Source organism: Bufo gargarizans, chromosome 6 (assembly GCF_014858855.1).
Source record: "Bufo gargarizans isolate SCDJY-AF-19 chromosome 6, ASM1485885v1, whole genome shotgun sequence".
Taxonomy (NCBI): Eukaryota; Metazoa; Chordata; class Amphibia; order Anura; family Bufonidae; genus Bufo; species Bufo gargarizans.
Window position 1 is genome coordinate 176,934,907 of NC_058085.1, and position 21,912 is coordinate 176,956,818.

A 21,912-nucleotide genomic window follows, 5' to 3' on the forward strand; every position below is an offset into this window, starting at 1 on the left:
TATTTAAATATATTCCAGAATGCAAAACTTTATGTTGCTTGCTCCTGGGTTTTAAATCTGCCTCCTAGTAAATGAAATGATCAGGTTTAAACGGATTGTACAAGCTATCACGCAGCCGAATGTCTGGCAGAGACCGCAGAGTCAATAAAAGTGAAGCTTATGTGTATGGAAATGTGTCTTGAGCCTCTCCGAAGTGGAGATATGTGAAGTAAAGTAATAATCATGGAGGGCAGAACATTCTGAAGATCGCTATAGTCCGCCTCTCCTAACTAGAAATAGCTGCTTACCGGGAACAGTAGACTGCATTTATCTGGGCAGCAAATAGACTTTCGTTTCCCTATAAAACTGTTCTGACTTGGTTATTTTAGTGAATTGGGATCAAGTTATTATCTTGCTGTGGAAAGCACTTGGTGACATGGGGCTCTTAAAGGGGAATTCTATCTATATATTGTGGTGATACGTCAATTCAATGCTTGGCAATGAAGAGTGACTTCAACAAGAACAGGGAACAGGTTGTGGAGAACGTATGGATTTTTATGACTAATATGCATGTCCTTATTTGTCATCCACCCCAGTACATGCAGTCACCATCTCTAATAAGATTCTAAACTTGCTTGCTGTGTTTTATGCACCATTAATGCATGTGTTAACCCTTGTGACATCTAACCTTACCAAATGCAAGATCTTTTTGGATTGTTCATCTATAGCTTTTCTTGATCACAATCACCTTTTTAATTCTCCTTCTCTTTTGCACCATTCACACCTTCCTTCACCTTCTCTCAGCTCTGAGTTTGTGGAACGATTCAATCCCAATGTCCTGAAAGACTCAGCCCTCTCCACCCACAAACCCATTGAGGTGAAGGGTCCAGGAGGCAAAGCCACCATTATTCACGCCCAATATAACACCCCAATCAGCATGTATTCCCAGGATGCCATTATGGATGCTATTGCTGGTCAAGCCCAGGCCAGAGGCAGCGATCTCACCGGGTAAGCAATCTACAACACTTTCTTGCATGGATAATAAAGTAAGCACTTAAGTCACCTTCACGCCTTCTTTACCACCATGTATGAATATGTGTTAGTTATATAAGGTATAAGTTATTTACAAGATTTACAATATACTTTTTTTCCTAAAATTCAAGAAACCAGAAAGTAAACTGTGTTTATGGATGTCTTGCAGAGATATAGCAGAGTTACGTTTGCTAAGCCTGTCAGCATAGTTTGTCATCACATGCCGTTCTTATGGGATAACACAGTTTGGGATATTTCCATACCATTTTGGTAAAACCTGCCATAAGTCTGCTATACCTGTACAGAATTAATACAACCAAAAAAAACACAGCCAATTTTAGCAGCATATTAGTAGATATTTTACAATGTAATTTCAGATCTTGGCAAAATCCCCTAGATCCAGGTTGTCAATGACTTGAGCTGCTGAAAACTGCACGCAGTCCAAATGTCCCTTTTGTTGCCAATCTGTGCCTTGTGTTGCCAATGTGAGCAGTTAAATTCGGACGTGACAATGACTCACTTTTGTAATTCCATGACCATCTTGCACAGAAAATCCTCTACAGTAAGAGTTTAGCCTGGTGGGTTTGTCACAAAAATGTCATGTTTATGCCCAGGGGGTACACAGATCTCATAGGGCTCCAGAGCATAACTCAGCAAGGGCCCCCTGCCCCACTCAGTTTCCCAGTACATGTGTGTGTCAATAATTTCGTGCTATGCCCCAGATTTCTGATAAAAAAAAAATAATAATAAGTGGAAAGAAATTTTAATTAAGAAAGTCTCCCTCCTTCTCACCCTTTCTATCCAATTTTTATGTTGGAAAAAGTGGAACAGGTACCTATTAAATATGGCGCTCATTCTGACCACTATATTTTTCAATATATTTACACAGGACAACTGGCAAAAATACATTGCTAAATCTCCTGCTTCCCTTCTTTTACAAAGCTAGCCGACTGTCTGCAGCCACCACTAGGGGATGCTCAGTGCATACAAACTCATGCACTTACAATTTACTGGAAGCTGAAATTATTGCTTTGCATTGAGCTCCCCCTAGTGGCCTTTGTGTAAAATTGCAGTGTTTTTACATTGTGAAGCGGAAGTAGTTCAGAGCCAGGCCCTCCCTTCCGCCAGGCCCCATAGCAGTTGCATGGTCTGCCTCCATTGAAGGTACACCACTGTTTAAGCCAGTAAAGAAGACCAGCTCGTCTGACATGACTGTTTCAGTAAATATATGTATTGCCCATAAAATAATAATACTGATGTGTCCTTTCTTCTATAGCTCCAGTTCCCTCCTATTCCTCATGGAAAAATATAGTGACAAGTGGTGTTACCATTTCCTATGTCAATACCACAGTCCTGCACATCGGCACTGACTGCACAATGTTTGTAGGGACACATCCCATTTAAACACCCAGTTATCGGGTTATTCCTACATTTCCGAGAGGAATACCAGGGGAACACATAAAAAAAAAACAGGCTTTATATGAATATGAATGTTTAATAAAATAGGCAAATTACGAGAAACGATGAGCCCTCTTTAACACATTTCATAAACCAAAGCATCCACCATATAGACATTAGACAAAATAATATCAACTATTCTACAAGATATTTTGTCCTTACTGTGCTCTACCAATACAAAAATCTTTTCCTCATAGATTCAGGTCTGTTACTGGTCAGTCAAGTGCAGATGTTACCGTCTATACTTATAGGACAACTGCAGACAAATATAAAAATGAGACTATAAGTAAATGTTTCATACCAGTTACATTTTTCCCATGATTCCTGACAGATACGGTAAAATACTGACGCTGTGCATGATAACTGATATACTTCCGAATCCAGAGTTGCTGAATATTTCTATTGTATAAATTGTATAAAATAAGTAGATAACATTCCTTAAACCGTTGCCAAGTACAGAACAATGAGGTAGCACAGTTAGGTAAAAAAAATAGCTCATCTCTGCTCCCATGTGGCCACCAGAGATTACAACCACAGAGAAAAATCCTATGTATTTTGGTATCACAAAAGGACCTGTTTCTGGAGCTAATAGGCCAGGATCACTTTCTAACACAATGTACATACGTTTAGCTTAGATGCAAGATATCTTTATTAGGCAGGTGAAATGATTTATTTTTTGTCTTGAAATATTGGATGAGTTCATACCGACATAAAATAATAACTGTAGTGCCCTAAGCCAAAAGTAGAAGCAGAAATAGTTCCTTCTACAATTTCAGTCAGTGGTGTCATACTGGTTGTATACTCATAAAATACACTCTTTAAAACCACTTAGATTACTTTCACACTCGCATTTTTTGCAGATCTGTCATGGATCTGCAAAAACGTTTCCGTTACAATAATACAACCGCATGCATCCGTCATGAACAGATCCGGTTGTATTATGTCTTATATAGCCAAGACGGATCCGTCATCAACACCATTGAAAGTCAATGGGGGACAGATCCATTTTCTATTGTGTCAGAGAAAACAGATCCATCCCCATTGACTTACATTGTGTGTCATGACGCTACTTGCAGCGTTTTTCTGTCCGCGATGGGGGCGCAACCAAATGGAACAGAATACATTCTTGTGCATTCTGTTTCATTCAGTTTTGTCTGCATTGACAATGAATGGGGACAAAACTGAAGCGTTTTCTTCCACTATTGAGATCCTATGACAGATCTCAATAGCGGAATTGAAAACGCTAGTGTGAAAGTAGCCTTAAACAGTCAGTCACCCTCAGTAAAGCTGAATATACAAATAGAAAAGTAAAATTATAGTGTAATAGATACCATAGCTATAGTAACCGGAGTGCAGAGGCAGAAATAGGTACAGATACTGTGTCAGGGAAATACTGTCCATAAGACATATTCACAGTCTACAATCTGTGCTGCTGATGAAGACACTTTCAGAAATGGCTCTGAGACCTCCTCACCAATGTCTCAGAAGAAAATAAACAGGACATACTGTGCACATATAATATAGCTCATTGCAGTGTGGCCATTAAAGAGGACCTTTCATGTATTTTTGTTTTGTTTTGCTTAATTTAGTACCATTGCCACAGGGTACCCTCCACTAATGCTGCCATCCTTGTTCTTTTTTTCAAATACCCCTTGCATGCCCCACTGTGCCTCCCTGCAGTTTTCGTGCCCATTATGTTAATAGTACAGGGAGGGGGAGACACCAGGGTTCCTCAGTGGGAGTCTCCTTCTCCCTGGCTGTACCGCGGTCCAATCACAGAGGAGCGTATCACGGCCAGGGAGAAGGAGACGCCCCCTGAGAAACCCTGGTGTCTCCCCCTCCCTGTACCGATGCTGAGCATTAACATACTGGGCATGAAAACTGCAGGGGGGCATGATGGGGCAAGCAAGGGGAATTTGAAAAAAGAACAAGGATGACAACATCAGCAGAGCGTACCCCACAAGTAAAGGTAGTTAAATAAACAAAACAAAAAATACAAAAGGTCCTCTAAGTGTGCAGTGATTGTATATGATACATGATTATATTACCAGTGTGCATTCTCTATGGCTGATATACAGCTTATGGAAGATATGCAGCTCTCACAAAGACGCAGCGACTGGCTCAACTTCCATCACACTAGACTAAACACTGTAGGTTATGCAGGAGATTTCTTTCAAACATTTGGTTCTTCTTGGAAGAATATGTTGTGTGTATTACTAAACTATACTATATTCTTTCAGTTAATTTCAGTAAGAAGCACATTAGTTCATTGCAAACGTTTCCTGTTTGGATTTATGTATTTTTTTTTTTTTCATATTAAAAAGGAGATGTCTGAGGCTACTTTCACACTAGCGCTTGATCGGATCCGTTCTGAACGGATCCGATCATATTAATGCAGACGGAGGCTCCGTTCAGTACGGATCCGTCTGCATTAATAACTTAGAAAAATTTCTAAGTGCGCAAGATGCCTGAGCGGATCCGTTCAGACTTTCAATGTAAAGTCAATGGGGGACGGATCCGCTTGAAGATTGAGCCATATGGTGTCATCTTCAAGCGGATCCGTTCCCATTGACTTACATTGTAAGTCTGAACGGATCCGCTCGCCTCCGCACGGCCAGGCGGACAGCTGAACGCTGCAAGCAGCGTTCAGCTGTCCGCCTGGCCGTGCGGAGGCGAGCGGAGCGGAGGCTGAACGCCGCCAGACTGATGCAGTCTGAGAGGATCCGCTCCATTCAGACTGCATCAGGGCTGGACGGAGGCGTTCGGGTCCGCTCGTGAGCTCCTTCAAACGGAGCTCACGAGCGGACCGACGAACGCTAGTGTGAAAGGAGCCTGAGTGCTCCAATCTCGTTTTACCAGGGGCATTATAGCATTAGTAGTACTTGGGTACTAGATCAAAACCTTACAATTGGTAAACCTTGACTAAAGACATACCTGGTCTATTTCATAGACTTTTGCCCTTTAGACAGTCCATATTGCACACCACCATCTGTTCTGTTTGAAAAAGTCTCACTACCTACAAAAGGTTGGGGACCTCTGCCCTATATTAAATGGGTTAACTCATCTCATAAATTGATGGCATATAGCAGGGATGCTCAACCTGCGGCCCTCCAGCTGTTGCAAAACTACAGCTCGCAGCATGCCCTAATAGTTGTAAGCTATCCAAGCATTCTGGTAGTTGTAGTTTTGCAACAGCTGGAGGACCACAGGTTGAGCATACCTGGCAAATAGCTACGATATGCCCCCAATGTCCAAAAGGTGTAGGTTCGACCTCTGAGACCCACACCTACCTCTAAGGCCTCCTGCACACGAACGTATTTGTTCCGTTCCGTGCATTGGGTTCAGCAATTTGCCGTCCCCAATGCACGGGCCACCTCCATGCTGCGGCCGGGATGGATCCAGACCCATTGAACTTGAATGGGTCGGCCTCCATCTGTTCTGCAAAAAAGATAGAGCAAGTTCTATCTTTTTGCAGGATGGAAGTACAGAACCGAACCCCACAGAAGCACTCCGTAGTGCTTCTGTAGTGTTTTGTTCCGTGCTTCCGTTCCGCATCTCCAGATTTGCAGACCCATTCAAGTCAATGGGTCCGCACACGGAATGTTTGTGTGCAGGAGGCCTAAAACAGAGCCCACAAATAGAAGGAGAGTGGACCGCACATGCCTGTTGCCCGCCATTCATTTTGATGGGAGTGCCAACATTTATTGGAAGCGCACCGCACGAGCCGGGCAACCACTGCATTCCCTTCTATGGGGCTGATGGAAATAGTTGAGCCAGCGCTCGCTATTTTCAGCAGTCCCTTAGGTATGAATGGAGGGCGGCTGCATATGCGCGGTCCATATCCTAACGATATGCCCCCAATGTATTAGATGACACAACTAGTTAAAAGGTAGGAGATCAATCCCAAAACTGGTGGAAGTTGAGTCAGTAATACAAAAGTAAAACAAAGCATTAAACGGCATCAGACATATTCTAGCCTGACCAGCTCCATGTACTTTGCGAACCAGGATTAACTGCAGCCTAATTACAGAGTTACAACCATAGCATTGTCTTCAGTTTCCACAGATGTGTACAATGCTTGTGCCTGTCACAGTCATCTGTTATATGGATTTGTAACTTGTCAATTTGCAGTGCCTTTTCCTACCTCAGTGTTTTTTGTTTTTTGTACTATTGTCTCATTGATTTGACATAGTCGCTTCTTTGACTGGGAAAATCAATGAGTAAGAAGTGTCAGAGTCCAAGTCATCTAAATGGCGCAGATACAATAATGATGAACATACATTAATGGAAAGGACTGCACAACTAAAAATTAACACGGCTAGTAAAACAATTGCTTTCAGGCTGAGTGTATATTAGCTTGTAATGCATAATGACTTTACAAACTAGCAGTCTAGTCAATTACTTGATCAACTCACATTGTGTTTTACAGTCACCATCATTGCCTCATAGCCGTTCCAGCTTGTTGGACCCTTCTCCTTGTGTTTTTAAGAGGCAAATTTGACATGTTCATTGTGCTTATGTTTTCCTTTACTGACTATATTCTTCTTTTTTTTTCCTCTTTATCCATTCTTTCCTTATTAACTTACTTCTCATACTAACTTCACTCTGTTGCGCCCATCACACCACCATAATGATGGTTACCAAACCTCAATGCACTGGTCTGTTGGGTTTGGTGGTATCAATCACAGTCCTCCTGAAACGGCCACAGAGTAAGTAGACATTTTTCACCTAATCCTACAAAGGCTAGGTTTATTCCTCCTAGGTGGACATTTATCATGTTTTTACACTCCACAGGGATGTTTTTATATGGAAAAAGTCATTCTAAGTATTCCTGCTACAATAACTCAACATTTTTACAGCTCGTCATTATCTTGTTACATTTCAGATCACAGCCATCAATGCACATAACTGATGTAAGATGGTTACTGTCTACATAAGTAAAAGGAGGCAAAACAACTGCCCCTTTAAATGCAAAACTTAACAGTCCCTCAGAAGTGTTAGGCCTTGTGTACACGGCCTCTGCTCAGCCATGCCCGTATTGTGGCCCACAACCAGTGGGTCTGCAATATTTGGGCACTGGTCATATGCTCACTGCATCACGCATGCGGACTCATTCACTACGGAGTGCTTCCATGGGATTTCTCTCCGTGCCTCCGTACTGCAAAAAAAAAATAGAAAAATAGAACATGTTCTCTTTTTGTGGTGTGGACAGATCACAGACCCATTCAAGTTTAAAGGGTTTGGATCTGTCTGCGGAGTTCACACGGATGTTGCCCGTGCATTAGGGACTGCACATTGCGGTCCCCAATGCATGGCACGGCCGGTCAATGTCTGTGTGCATGAGCCCTTAATTGAGGGTCTAAAATGAATAATGCCAAACACATTACTTGCACCCCCTAGGCCACTCAAAAGTGCTGAGGTGCTTCCTGAGCCATTGTTGGACTAAACAGAACTAGAGAAGGAAATTGGCATCATGTGAGTTCTATTAGTAGAAAGATTAAAGATGTATGTATTTATATCTTAAAAGGGATGGCATATCTCTAGGACATGCCACCACTGTATAATCAGTGGCCATCCACAAGCCACCTGGCTAACAATGGGACCAACTGCAGTTTCCTGCACAGCTGGATAGACAGGAGTGCCACTATGCGGGGAAAATGTAAAAGGGGACAGTACTTCCCCTTTATTCTCAGGATCAGTGGAAGCCCCAGAGGTCAGCCACCAACCTTAAAGTGATGGCATATCCTAGCAAGCATAAGCAATCACTCTGAATGATGGGAAAACCCTTTCAAGGGGCAGAGTACTATATCAACATAGAGGGCACATTTCATTTAAACTCCCACCTGGCATTTGGATGGGTGTTAACTGGCTTCATTTTAGCCCCATGCCCAAGTTAGCAGCAGTCTGTCCTTGTGATAGATTCCCTTAAATAAGATGCATGTTGACTCTGCTTCATCATAGTTGACATGCAGTTTGCTTCTTGATCAGTGATCAGTACTTGAGAGTAGCTACATTATATTGCGTGGGAGATTTCTTTGACTGTGCGTTCTTCTGTGTAATGCTTCTTAGTCCAAGGTTAACTGTTAATAGGTTGTATTGTAAGTTGCTTTGTGCACATACTTGTTCCATCTTACAGGACATTAGGGGATTTGCATCTATTTTTCTGATTCTGGCACGGTCAGCCAACGTTCTTTATTACTGATCCCACTGGCCATCATATGACTTCAGTCACTCCTACAAGGCCTATACGTGTGCTTGCTTTAGTCTCTATGTGGTTGTCATATGTCTGCCTGTTTCACAGATACCTCACAGTATGAACTGAAGAATATTTCAAGCCCCAGGGTTTTACTGACTTCAAAACATATACATATGCAGTTAGTTTTGAGCATTTCTGTAGAAGGCCTTCTCCTTACTTCATCCATCTCTATAGTATCACTTGGGCCTATTAACATTTTCAAAATGTAGCAGTAGAATTATTTGGGTAATTTGGCCAAGGTGGTCCACTGTAGTTCAACTGCTTCATGGAAATTAACTGTAGTAACATAAAATCCATAATAGCTTATCGTTAGTTATTGTGACCTGGTTACCAATCTTATGGAGGCTCGGAAATCAACCCTGCTACATACTGCACTCTAGGTTCACACTACACAAATGCTTTGTTGTAGCAAACACTTCATTATAGCAAAGTATTACATTTTCTCAGCATCTCATCCTGGTTTCTGCCATAGTCATACTTTGTGGGCCTATGCTGGAGGTAATATTTATATGCGAGTTGTGAACTAATTGATATGTAACATTAACAGACTACATAATTTTGTTGTGAAGTCCCAATTCTCCCAGTAATCAGCAGTCCCCGTCCATCGTGACCAGGTGTCGTAGAGGTTCAGTTGATATTTTCACTGTATATTTTTCAAGCTCATGCCAGGACCTTTAAGTCAAATCTGCTGTGGGTAAAGTACATTTCACATTGGTACAGATCCATAATGTGGCAATATATATACCAAGAACCAACAGTCAATGTCATATTATTGTTTCTGTAAGGTTGATGACACAATCAAACCTTTTATACCTTGTAAAATCAGGCCTTAGTTCATATTGGTGCTTCTTTAAATCCAGTGATTCAAATGAGGATATAGAAATCAACGAGATAATGTAATTTGGTCATGAGGTTTGATTGTGTGATTGATTACTGCATTATTATGTATACGAATATGGTTTAAAAAAAAAAAGGCTATGCAAACAAAGTTTTTCCAAATTTACCAATACTCCAGGGCCGGGGCTGCACAGAGACTTGTCATGCATCCGCTCTAAGGCTGGGTTCACACTTGAGCGTTGCGCAAACGCGCGTTTTACGCGCGTTTTTGACGCGCATTTTTATGCGCGTTTTTGTAATAGTAAACGCGCGTTTGACGCGCGTTTGTGTGATTCACTACAGTGTCCTATGGCCACAAACGCCCCAAAAGTCGCTCATGTACTTTTTGGAGCGTCGGGCGTTTTACAGCGCGATCGTACGCGCTGTAAAACGCCCAAGTGTGAACCATTCCCATAGGGAATCATTGGTTTCTCCTTGTTGAGCGTTTTACAGCGCGTAGGAACGCGCTGTAAAACGCTCAGGTGTGAACCCAGCCTAAGAGCACACTTCTTGCTTGACTATAGCTTTGTGTAGGCCCTAGGTCATTGAGTTGGGCAATATCATTCAGGTTTTTTTTTTTTTTCATTTATAAGGGGGCTATCCAAGATCAGAAAGGTAAATTGCTTTTTCTTCCAGAAATAGCACCACTTCTATTCATGGACTGTGCCTGGCATTTTAGCTTCAGTAATTTAGTGGACAAAAGAGATACTATGGTTTTTGTTTTGTTTTTTAGAAAAAAAATCCATTTTTTCTGGTCTTGGCCATGGCTTTAATTAAAAGAAAAGCTTTGTTTGCACTTGTTAGGCCATGTTAACACAGAGGATTGCTGTGGCTGTAGTTAACCTTAGCGGCCAGATATGCAATATTGGTGAATAGGATTTCTGAAGTAACCATTCACTCATTGCACTTCCACTCTTTATGTTTTTGGAAGTTTTAGAGCATTCTGCCCTTTTTTTTAAATGGCAGCAAACTCTAGTTATAATGATTTTGTTGCATTTTCCCCACTGATGGCCCATAATTTACAAAATTGCAAGTAAAAAGTTGGAAGTGCATACTCTATACCTAGTGCCATATATTTTTTTGTAGAAATAGTTCTAGAAGCATTTCATCGTTCAACAGCCCCACCAGTGATACTCCTATTTGAACCTGGCCTAAATAAATGTCTAAAACTGGTAATTTAAACCACATGTACACAACCATGTCCGTATTGCGGTCCACAAAATACAGACACCTTCCATGTGCAATCCACATTTTTTTCACTACCATTACTAGAAATGACTATTCTTGTCTTCAATATATACAAGAATAGGACATATTTTAAAATTTGCAGAACAATACAGCACACAGCTGCCATCCGTGTGCTGTTTTTTTTTGCTTGTGGACCCATAGACATAAATGTGGTGGTGTGCAATCCGCAAAAAATGCAGATTGGGCACGAATAGAAAATATGGTTGTGTGCATCAGGCTTTAATATAAAGATATTGTATACTGAATATGAACATTTTGGCAAGATCTTGCATTTAAATCTTGGCAGTAATGGAAATTAATGTTAAGTGTTGTGTTTTTCTTGTACAGATTTCACCCTTTTCAATGGAAGAGTGAGATCTGTGAAAAATCTGCATCAATCCGCACAAAAAATAAAAAATAAAATCCATACCTAAAATGCAACAATTTTTTTTATAAGTAATATGACTTTATGTGCATTTTGGTACGGATTTCATGTAGATTTTTTACACAGAAATCTGTACCGTGTGCATCCGTCCTAATGGTGTGGCCACTCGTACCATAAATGCTGTAGATTGTCCAATATTTACAACTCCAACGGATTAGATCAGCAATGAAGTGGGTGAGATTTTCTTTAAACATGCTCTGCATTTTCCGTACCGAAATCCCCACATGTGTTATGGATTTTACATATGCAGCATTTCAATTGTGGTTGTGCATTTCTGCCGCAGATTTTATCCTTCCACCAAAGCTTACAATCAGAAGGAAAATTATTACATTTCTGCAGCTCTTGCTGCTGCTGCTGACTGTGGCCACTTAGGCCCCTTTCACACGGGCGAGTATTCCGCGCGGATGCGATGTGTGAGTTGAGCGTATTGCACCCGCACTGAATACCGACCCATTCATTTCTATGGGGCTGTTCACATGAGCGGTGGTTTTCATGCATCACTTATGCGTTGCGTGAAAATCGCAGCATGCTCCTCTTTGTGCATTGCGGTGCGATAATCCATGCAACGCAGGCCCCATAGAAGTGAATGGGGTTGCGTGAAAATCACAAGCATCCGCAAGCAAGTGCGGATGCAGTGCGATTTTCACGCACGGTTGCTAGGAGACGATCGGGATGGAGACCCGATCATTATTATTTTTCCTTATAACATGTTTATAAGGGAAAATAATAGCATTCTGAATACAGAATGCATAGTACAATAGCGCTGGAGGGGTTAAGAAAGAAATAAAAATGATTTAACTCACCTTAGTCCACTTGTTCGCGTAGCCCGGCATCTCCTTCTGTCTCCTTTGCTGAACAGGACCTGGGGTGAGCATTAATTACATGAACAGGACCTGTGATGACGTCACTCCGGTCATCACCTGATCTTTTACCATGGTGATGGATCATGTGATAGAACATGTGATGACCGGAGTGACGTCACCACAAGTCCTGTTCATGTAATTAATGCTCACCCCAGGTCCTGTTCAGCAAAGGAGACAGAAGGAGATGCCGGGCTACGCGAACAAGTGGTCTAAGGTGAGTTAAATAATTTTTATTTCTTTTTTAACCCCTCCAGCGCTATTTGACTATGCATTCTGTATTCAGAATGCTATTATTTTCCCTTATAACCATGTTATAAGGGAAAATAATACAATCTACAGAACACCGATCCCAAGCCCGAACTTCTGTGAAGAAGTTCGGGTTTGGGTACCAAACATGCGCGATTTTTTACAATGTTTTGCACTCGCGCAGAAAAATCGTTACGCACCCGCACATTTTCCCGAAACGCCCGTGTGAAAGAGGCCTTACAAAGCAGATTTCCCACCACGCTACATGTGGCATTACCCTAAGAGCATGTTCTCATGGAGAGTATACACTTAGCATTTTCTGACACAAACTGTGATTTTACAAAATCTTATCTACATGCTAGAGGAAAATAATCTGCATAGAATCTGGGCAGAAGTTAACCTGTGGTGCAGAATTGAAATGCACTACATAAGGTGAAATCCATGGTAAATCTGGTGCAAAATCCTTGATAAAATGTGACTCGTGGATTTTGTTGCGGATGTTTCCACCAATTTTCATATTACCATATTCAATTTGTAAAATTTTTTTTAAATGCAAGACTTGTCAAAGGCCTTCAATTCTGGAGATACTTGAAATCCATTATAGTGAAGAGTTGCAAATCTAACATTTTATCAAATGTTTTTTAAATATATATTTGCCTTTTTCCCAGAAATACGTCCACATAAAATGGATATATGAATAATTTGTAGCAAATCTTCAACTCCCCTCTTTCTACATTGCAGTAACCTCCCAGTTAAAGATCCTCTTGTAGACATTGCTTCTCCAGTATATCAGGCTGTGCTTAAAAATCAGGGCAAAAGTGAACATGAGATTGACGAATGGGCACGTCGTGCTGCCAACCTGCAGTCCAAGTCATTCCGTGTCCTTGCACAGATGACAGGAACAGAATACAGTGAGTAGATTTTTATGGCTATCATGAAAGCGAAAAGGGCTACACAGCCATTTTTTTAAAAGCTTTGCATTTTGTTAAATAAATAAGTCCTACTCACCTTACCAATCCCTCACCACTCCTGTTCTGGTGCTTTCCCATCATCTGCCAGTCTCTACTTCTGGTTCCACTAGACACACCAGTGGCCAGTGATTGGCTGAGTAGTAGGAGGAACAGGAAGTAGAGTGGAAGCATTAGCATTGGAGCAGAGTTTGATGGTAAGGTGAGTAGGAATTATTTTACAATGTTAATACATAAATTTAATCCATACATTTTAAAATTTTAATCCATTCAACAATTTCAATCAGTTGGGAAACACATTTAACGTGATATATTACTAATGGAGTTTTAGTGTTCACTGCCATTGCCCCTTAGTATTGCAGAAATAAAAATGGAACTCCTCTAAACGGGAGTTACAGTAAGAAATTACATACTGGTCAAATCAGCTTTATGTAGATTACCTGGATTCTTGTCATAAGAACAAACGTATGAGATATTTATTCCTCCGTTATAAAATACCAATAATGAGAATGTTTTCATATTATAATATGGAGTTCTCAGATGTTTTGGCCTCATGTATATGGCACAGAGGCCGTAGAGCAGCACAAGGAGTCCCATAAGTGATTGTGTGCTAACATCTGTTACTCAAACTGGTGCTATAAGTATGAAGTTATTCTTCAGTACATACAACTCTGATGGAGCATGCTACCATGAGATTGGAGGTATACAGACAGGAGTATATTGGGGCCTTAAAGTGGTCCTGGAAAAACACTAAAAGTACACCATGTTGTAGGCAGCTCAAAATTGATAGAAAGCAGTACCAACACAAGTAGGTGAGACCAGTAATACCATATTGAGGCACAATATACTGCCCCAGCAGAGCTAAATGCTAAAGTATAGCACAAAATTTTACCCCAACAGCAAACATTACCTCCCCAGATGTTGCCCCTCTATGGTGGCCAGCACCAGGTGTTAAGTTCTGCCCCACTGCCTCAGGATGGCAATATAGTTGAAGCAAGGAGACAAGAGGGTATCTGCACCCACCAGCCAGGTACAATACTTGATGCTCCAAGCTCCCAAGTCTATAAGTGTCAGATCATTACTTACCTGAATGGCGGCTCTGAGGAGGCTCAGGGGGACCCCATGATATTGGCCAACTGGGAGGTTTCCATGTAAGGTCTATGGCAAGTCTACCCCTGCATACGGAAATACCCATGTACGTCTATGGGTGCCTTATTATAGCTCTGTACATAATAGAAGAATAATATACATATAATACTGCATAATTTGCATGAGTCTTAAGACTGAAGGCTACAAAACGGCTTTATACCTTGAAATTATGACACACAACAATTTTACTACATGTATTTCAGATGATAGATAGATAGATTGTGCTGATCTCTGTATTCTTAAGATGTGTTTTTTTTTTTTTTTTACTTACCTTACAGTGCAAGACCCTGACGAAGATGCTCTGAGAAGAGCAAGGTAGGCAACTAGCAGCAGAACCATGCGGCCATCTTAATAGATAACAAAATGCCTAAAGCTGTCAAGCAAAATTAATAAACACGAATGTAAACCAGATTTAACACTGATGTTAATCTGCTATTGGCTTTTCAATTGGCTATACTGAAATAGTGGTGACCACTTTTTAAAACATATATCCTAGCAAATTCATCTATATATGATGTTGTGGCATAAGTGGGCAATTTATTTGGATAGTAATTTTAATATAAAAAATTCTTTAACATATAAGGACATTGATAGGAATTTTAATACAATTACCGTACATGTTATGAAAAATTCACAATAATAAATGGAAAATAAATGGCACAAACTTACGTAAGCCAGTATTAAATACAACTTGACAAGGGCATTCTTGCTACGTAGGACCTAGCTCAGGTCCACACCTCCTTCTTTACCTGGGTGTATTAGCGTCAACCAGCACATCATTTTTATGTTAAAGCACCTATAATTATATGTTGTGCCTGAATGGATAGCCAGGGCTCTACTCATTATATAGTTAAAAGTGTACAGATCCAAACAGAGAATTATAATGTTATAATGCAAGGTCTAGCTAAATAAAAATTCAAGTACATTCAATGCTGGATGAAAAAAAATAATCCTCAGCATAAAATGTCTCACTTTACTTGTGTCTGACAATGGAGGATGGTTGTTGGCATCTACTCAACCAGCTTACAAGCACTGGAAGGGAAACAGAGGATAGGTCCTCTTAAGATTATGGTGTCAACGCAATGCCTGGATCATAGCTCAAGTAGTGTCTCCTAACAGACCAATGAAGCTAAAAGAAATAAGCCCATCATCTTTATGGGAGATGTTACTGTTTCTAGGTTATCAGGCAAAGAGGAAAAAGCTACCATGTGTTCGCTACCAAACATGGCATGTAAATTTCCAGATCCTTGGCTGGCATTCTAAGAGTTGTTTAGTGGGTGCAATTATTTGTTCCAGATTCACACCCACACAAATATGCACCCAAAAACATACTAGCAAATGTTTAGAAGTCACATATTCATGGGGTTGATCAACAAGCTACTAATTTACAAGGCCATCTTGGCATAGTAAAAAAAATCCAAATAAATTGCCATGTTTGTAGGCAGGGGAGTGAAGGTCACTGTCCCTAACACCTTTATTCCTCCTTTCTCTCTTTCTCTCTCTCTCTGTTTTTCCATGCCACAGGGAAAAGTTTGAAACGGAACGTAACAGCCCACGCTTTGCCAAATTGCGCACCTGGCATCATGGCCTTTCAGCACAAATCCTTAATGTTAAAAGCTAAATGCCCACGTGTAATACAATATCTATTGAAAGGCAAAGAAAATAAAGATACACAATGCACACCATATACACAAAAATATAAATATATAAATAGAAAAACATAAGGGCTTGTTATCACAGTGCCTGTCTTTACCTGATTTTACCCCACTGTTATCAATGATATCACAGTAATAGTGGATAGTTGCTTTGAGTTTGCATTTAATATGCTGTTTGGAATCATAAAAAAATAAACTAGCTCTTGTATTTCATTTCTTATAAATAAAAACGCTGTAAACTAACATTTATCAGGATGTGTGTGATCACTGTATATGCTGGTAATTTAGAATGTAGGGTCGAAGCTGTTCTGTAGGATTGAGTGATGTACATGCCTGCTATGCAGGTGAATAGTGGACACTGGTTTGATGGATTTGACTATATAGACCATGGATGACAGACGCCATATGCAACCCTAATAGCCCAAGTGCTTTTACTAGAATTGCTATGGATATGGAGTGAATTTATAGAGGGGAAAGGCCAATATTAGTTCTGGGATACATATACCAATACTACTACTGGTCAGAAAGATTGCTTATACAGAGTGATATTCAGTAGTGCAGTTTGTTACTTCTCTTCTAACCATATACTCCATGGGGAAGGTGCTTATAATATCTGTACATTTAAAGGCCCTGCAAGATTGTGCACATAGTTGTCTTAAGTGATTTCTAAGCTTTTATGTTTGTACAGTGTGTATACTGGACATGGTTTTATGCTTTAATGATGATACTCTGATCATTAGTTTGAAAGATATCTTCTAGGTCAGTTATTAATTATTAAGTATAGGGAAATGGTTAATAGTTAGCAAATAAAGATGTTAGGACTCATCATCAGTTTCATGGTCCATGTTCTGTAGCAAAGAGTCCATGCCCTAAGTAATTGTCAATTAGAGATTGAAAGTAGACAAACGTTAAAGGGGTTATCCGATATCTAAAATATCCCCCCCAATGCCCCGGCCCTTTGTATGGATTATACTTACCTGCTGAATCCTTGCAGGGCCGCCTCTGCATCTTCCAGTCACTCGGATCAAAACAGCCGGTGACAGGGGGAGCAGCCAATAGCAGGCCTCGATGGTGTCCAGCCTGAAGGGGGCTTGCCCCCGTTGTGGACTGCTGTTGGCTGTTCCCCCATCCCGTCGCTGGATGTTTTGATCCGAGTGACGGGGGGATGTAGTGGCAGCCGTGCAGGGATCCAGAGCGAAGTAGGTGTTGGGGAACAGGTAAGCATAATCCATGCAAAGGGCCCAGGCATTGGGGGGGGGATATTTTAGAAATCGGACAACCCCTTTAATAAACATGAGAAGCCTACTCCACTAAGTAAGACCTGATGAAAGCATCACTTAAAATTGGGAAGCTTTCTGTAGAAAATTTATAATAGAATATTGGATATGTTTATCATTAATTCTCCTGTTAGATGGCAGGTTTGGTAAGGCTTCCTTAGGTATTTTACCATAGGCAGGTGAGATGATGTAATATAAGAGATTCTTGTATTGGTTTTGATGTTGGGTTGCTTTAATGTATGAATTACACATTAACTTTATTGTATTGCTTTTGCTTATGTTATTCTATATTAATAGAGCCACAATGTGTGCTTGTGTTGTGAAATAAAGTGGTGAATAAAAAAAATCACTTGTTCGTATTAATCAGCCGGCTGATAATATATTATTAAGGGTCTTCTCACTGTCCACATAGACTATGGACTATCAGGCAGATGCCTTATTGGCCCCTTAATGGTAGAGCTTTCGAATGAAGGTGGGTTATTCGATAAACTAATTAGGGAGTAAAATTGGGAGCTGGTTTCAGATGTCCATAGCATTGATGTTAAGGGGGCAAATGATATATTATAGTGTATAATGTGATGGAAAAATGAAATCCAGCCATCAAAGGAGACAATATGGACAATCACAATACATTAGAAGGTTCCTTGTATTAACTTTGTCTACATGATAAACGCCATTTGATGAAGGGAGACAACCCCTTTAAAGGGATTGTATAGAATTGTAAAAACATAGCTGTTTTCGTCTCCAAACAGCAAAAAACCTGTCCAGAGGTTGTGTTGTATTGTAGCTCAGCTCCATTCACCTCAGTTGGGCTGAGCTGCAATGCCAGATACAACCCATGGACAGAGGTGGTGTGGTGTTTTTTGGAAAAAAGCAGCCATGTTTTTCTAATTCTGGACAGCCCATTTAAAGAGAACTTGTCAGGTGATTCTTGCTGCCCTATCTGAGAGCAGGATATGATAGCCAGAGATAAGCTGAGCTCTTTGATATATAGGTTTATATGATTTGGAACAGGTCAGGATTTCTGAGTCAAAAGCAGTGTAAATCCTGACAGGACTCCTAGGAGAGTCAGCGAGAGACGTGCGTACTCTGCTCACACACATTGATTGACAACCTTCTGTGTACTAACATAGGAAGATCTGTCAATCACTGTGTGTGAGCTATTTAAAAAGGACTCTCACCGTCTCTCCTAGAAATCCTGTGAAGATTTACTCTGCTTTTTACTCAGAAACCCTGCTCCGAATCATATAAACCGACATATCACTGAGCTCTGCTTCTCTCCCTATGTAATATGCTCTGAGATGGGACAGCATAAATCACTGGGTAGGTTTTCTCTAAGTCCACAACTCCCAGACCTTCTTCAGTTCTATTAAAACAAACTCAGATGACCATATTACCTCATGGTGATCTAGGTTTTGTTGACTTGAATAACATCTGCTGTGGCCTTCTGAATCTGGCTAAAAAATACTCAAGCTTCAACATGCTTGTGCGCTGGTGTTTCATCATTTTGATAGGGATACTGACGTACTTAAAGATGTAGATCCTCACAATGTCTTGCTAATGACAGCTAAGATATAGACATAGATTGGGGCTAGACAATGTTTGGAAAACAGAGGAGGCCAGTTGAGAAAGATTTTCATTTTCATTTCTATTATATTTTAAAACACATGAAATTGTCACCTTGCAGCTGAGACTTTAAAGGGGTTGTCCCGTAACCCGGACATACCTCCACCCCCCGTGACTTGAGCATCGGAGCAGTTCATGCTCCGATGCTCTCCTTTGCCCTGTGCTAAATCGCGCAGGGCAAAGGCATTTATATGAGTTCAGGTGACAAACCAGGCTCTCTAGGGGGCTGCCAGGAAGCCCGGTGACTTCACCGGCACTGAAGGGCAGGCTTTAGTGCTGCTCTAGCCAGTAAAACAGCTAGGGCAGCGCTAAAGCACTCTTATCAGAGGCGGTGATGTCACCGAACACACTGCCGAGCGGAAGTGTGTTATTGTAAACAAAAGAGCCCCTGCCCTGTGCAATCTAGCGCAGGGAATAGGAGAACATCGGAGCATGAACTGCTCCAATGCTCAAGTTAGGGGGGCTGCCTGGGTGAAAATGGAGGTATGTCCGGGTTCAGCTTTGAACCTGGACAACCCCTTTAATAAGCACTACACTGCTGTAAGGTACACAACATAGCCTAACTCAAACTGGTAAAACCTAGTAGAATCCACTGAAAAAATAAACACTGGCAGTGGTGTCCAGCAGAACCTCTCTCCCGACAATAAACACCAGTACATAGATAAGTGAGGATTTATATGTGTGAAGATCTGTCAGCAGGCTCAGACTGGCCCACAGAGGAACAGGTGAATCCCCTGCTAGACCTCTGAGCAAAGTGGGCCTCTAGTCCCCTACACAAGTGGCACATGGCACAGTGGACTGACTGCACTACATATGGATAGGCAGTGTACAGCATCTCAACAAGGCTATGTTCATTTTAAAAAAACTGGGTACACTATTTAACAAAGTACTTAGTTATTATAGATGCAATTGGGTGGCAGAGATGACTTCTAGGTAAGGAATTATCTCGTAGTACCTTGCTGCTGCCACTGTGTGAGCAGTTAGTGTTTGCATGTAGCTTTACAGCGGGCCCCCGGTAAATTTTACTGGTGGCCCCTCAGCACCCCAGACACTGGCTGTCAGCCTTATAAGTGCCAAGCTGGGGGGGGGGGACGACGACCGTTGAACCTATTTCAGATGGATATGAAGTTATGAGACAATGCTATTATTATTGTAGACATAAATGGTATTAAAGGGAATGTGTCATCAGAAAAACTGAGATTTAAATTAATACATTAAAATTTTTAATTTCCCCACAAACCTGTACATCAATATGCTCAGAAGCTCCTGCTTGATAACATGTTGCTTGCAGATTGTACGGCATTTCATGGTGACAGGTTCCTTTTAAAGCACAGAACATGATATAATAATTTATGCATTATTAAACACTGGAGGGAATATTAAAAGTTTTAGACTATAGTCTGCATCATTAAAAATGTGCCTACAAAAACTACAAATAATAAAATCTACATACTGTATGCCATGATATAATCTCATATAAGGGACCAAATATTGTACTACAGCGATTCCTAACCAATTTTCCATGGAAAACCCCTGGGAATCAATTTCCCATGCTTAGAAATTCCTGTGTATCATAGATTGAGCATTACTCTCACACAAACCCTACACATATACAACCTCCTTGCAAGGCCTTTTCACACAGGGTTTGGTTGTGAGCCAAAACCAGGAGTGAAGGCTACACAGAGATAAGGTGTAATGGAAAGATTTGCACGTTTTGACCAGCATCTGCTTTTGCTCACAATCACTGATGAAATTCACTGTTCAAACACTGACTGTGTCAAAGCAGCCTTAATTCTACTATATTTTTGTATAATTTAGTGCAATATTTATTGCACTTACCTCAGTGTAGACAGTCAATATCTGTGCAGAGAAATCCTGTCTCAGACTTTTAGAATATGTTGTCAAGCCCTTTTGAAAGCTGGAGATCAGATTTCTGCTAGAAACCCCCTAACCAGGTTCTAGGGGAGCCTGATGTCCCACAGAAACTTGGTTGGGAAACACTGCTGTACTGTACATTTGTTGAGTCCTTGTAAGGAAGAACAAAAGCCTACATAGTCTTCATAAAAAGGCCATCATTTTCATAAAGTTCAAATCTCATGCTTTCTTTGCTGCCCAAAATGTTTGCTCCAACTCAGTCGGTTTAAAGTGAACACTTAAAACCAGCTTCAGTAGATACAATGTAGCACGTGGGCAACCTATCCTTCCTGCAATCCCAAACTGAACCAATAAGCCGCAAGCTTGTGCATCCATGAAGATGCTTCCATTGGGCTGCCAGCCTTAATCTAAAACAAATCAAAAATATCGGCCTCCAAGGTAAATTTGCTTGATTGCATATGGTATAGGGACGTACGTCTTTCTGCTGTGGCCTGCGCTTGTTTAATTTCACTAACATCTTATCCCTTTTCCTCAATCTCGCTCACTCTTCCTCAATTCTATTTGTGCTTACCACATTAGCAGTCTATACCATATGGTAAGACTGTGCATTGCACGTACTGAATGCAGTAGATGTTGACTGCATGCATCGTACAATATGCATTATAATTGAAATTCTAGACTAGTAGTACTGTTCATGGCAGACTGATCACTTTCTAAAATCTGACCTAAGGCATGGAGATATGGCTTACACTGAGTCTTGAGATGTTTTGGGCATCATCTGCAGTTTCCCATAACCTTTGCTTGCATTAACATAAACCAATACCAATTAATGTGCCAAAAAGGGATTTCTTTCAGGAGTAGTAATTGACTTTTACAGCAATAAAGATGAAATTTTCTAAATCCTCACTCTAAGTAATACACTGTATTCTGTAATGGTCATATAAAGACTAGATATTCATGTTCTCTGTCTGAAATGGAAA

The 21,912-nt window shown here is 40.8% G+C and overlaps 1 protein-coding gene across 16 annotated transcripts in view; it reads left to right on the plus strand.

The window, feature by feature from the left end:
• The window catches only part of LDB3 (LIM domain binding 3), a 205,526-nt gene that overhangs the window by 117,898 nt on the left and 65,716 nt on the right, over positions 1 to 21,912 (plus strand). For 13 of the 16 annotated variants that reach the window (XM_044300293.1, XM_044300294.1, XM_044300292.1 and 10 more), the window contains 2 exons: positions 13,124 to 13,293; positions 14,778 to 14,814. In XM_044300293.1, the coding sequence (XP_044156228.1) occupies positions 13,124 to 13,293; positions 14,778 to 14,814 (207 nt within the window). Of the gene's footprint in view, positions 1 to 783; positions 988 to 7,157; positions 7,179 to 13,123; positions 13,294 to 14,777; positions 14,815 to 16,023; positions 16,400 to 21,912 lie in introns of those variants that run through there. The other 3 variants (XM_044300301.1, XM_044300307.1, XM_044300302.1) reach the window with 3 other exon arrangements.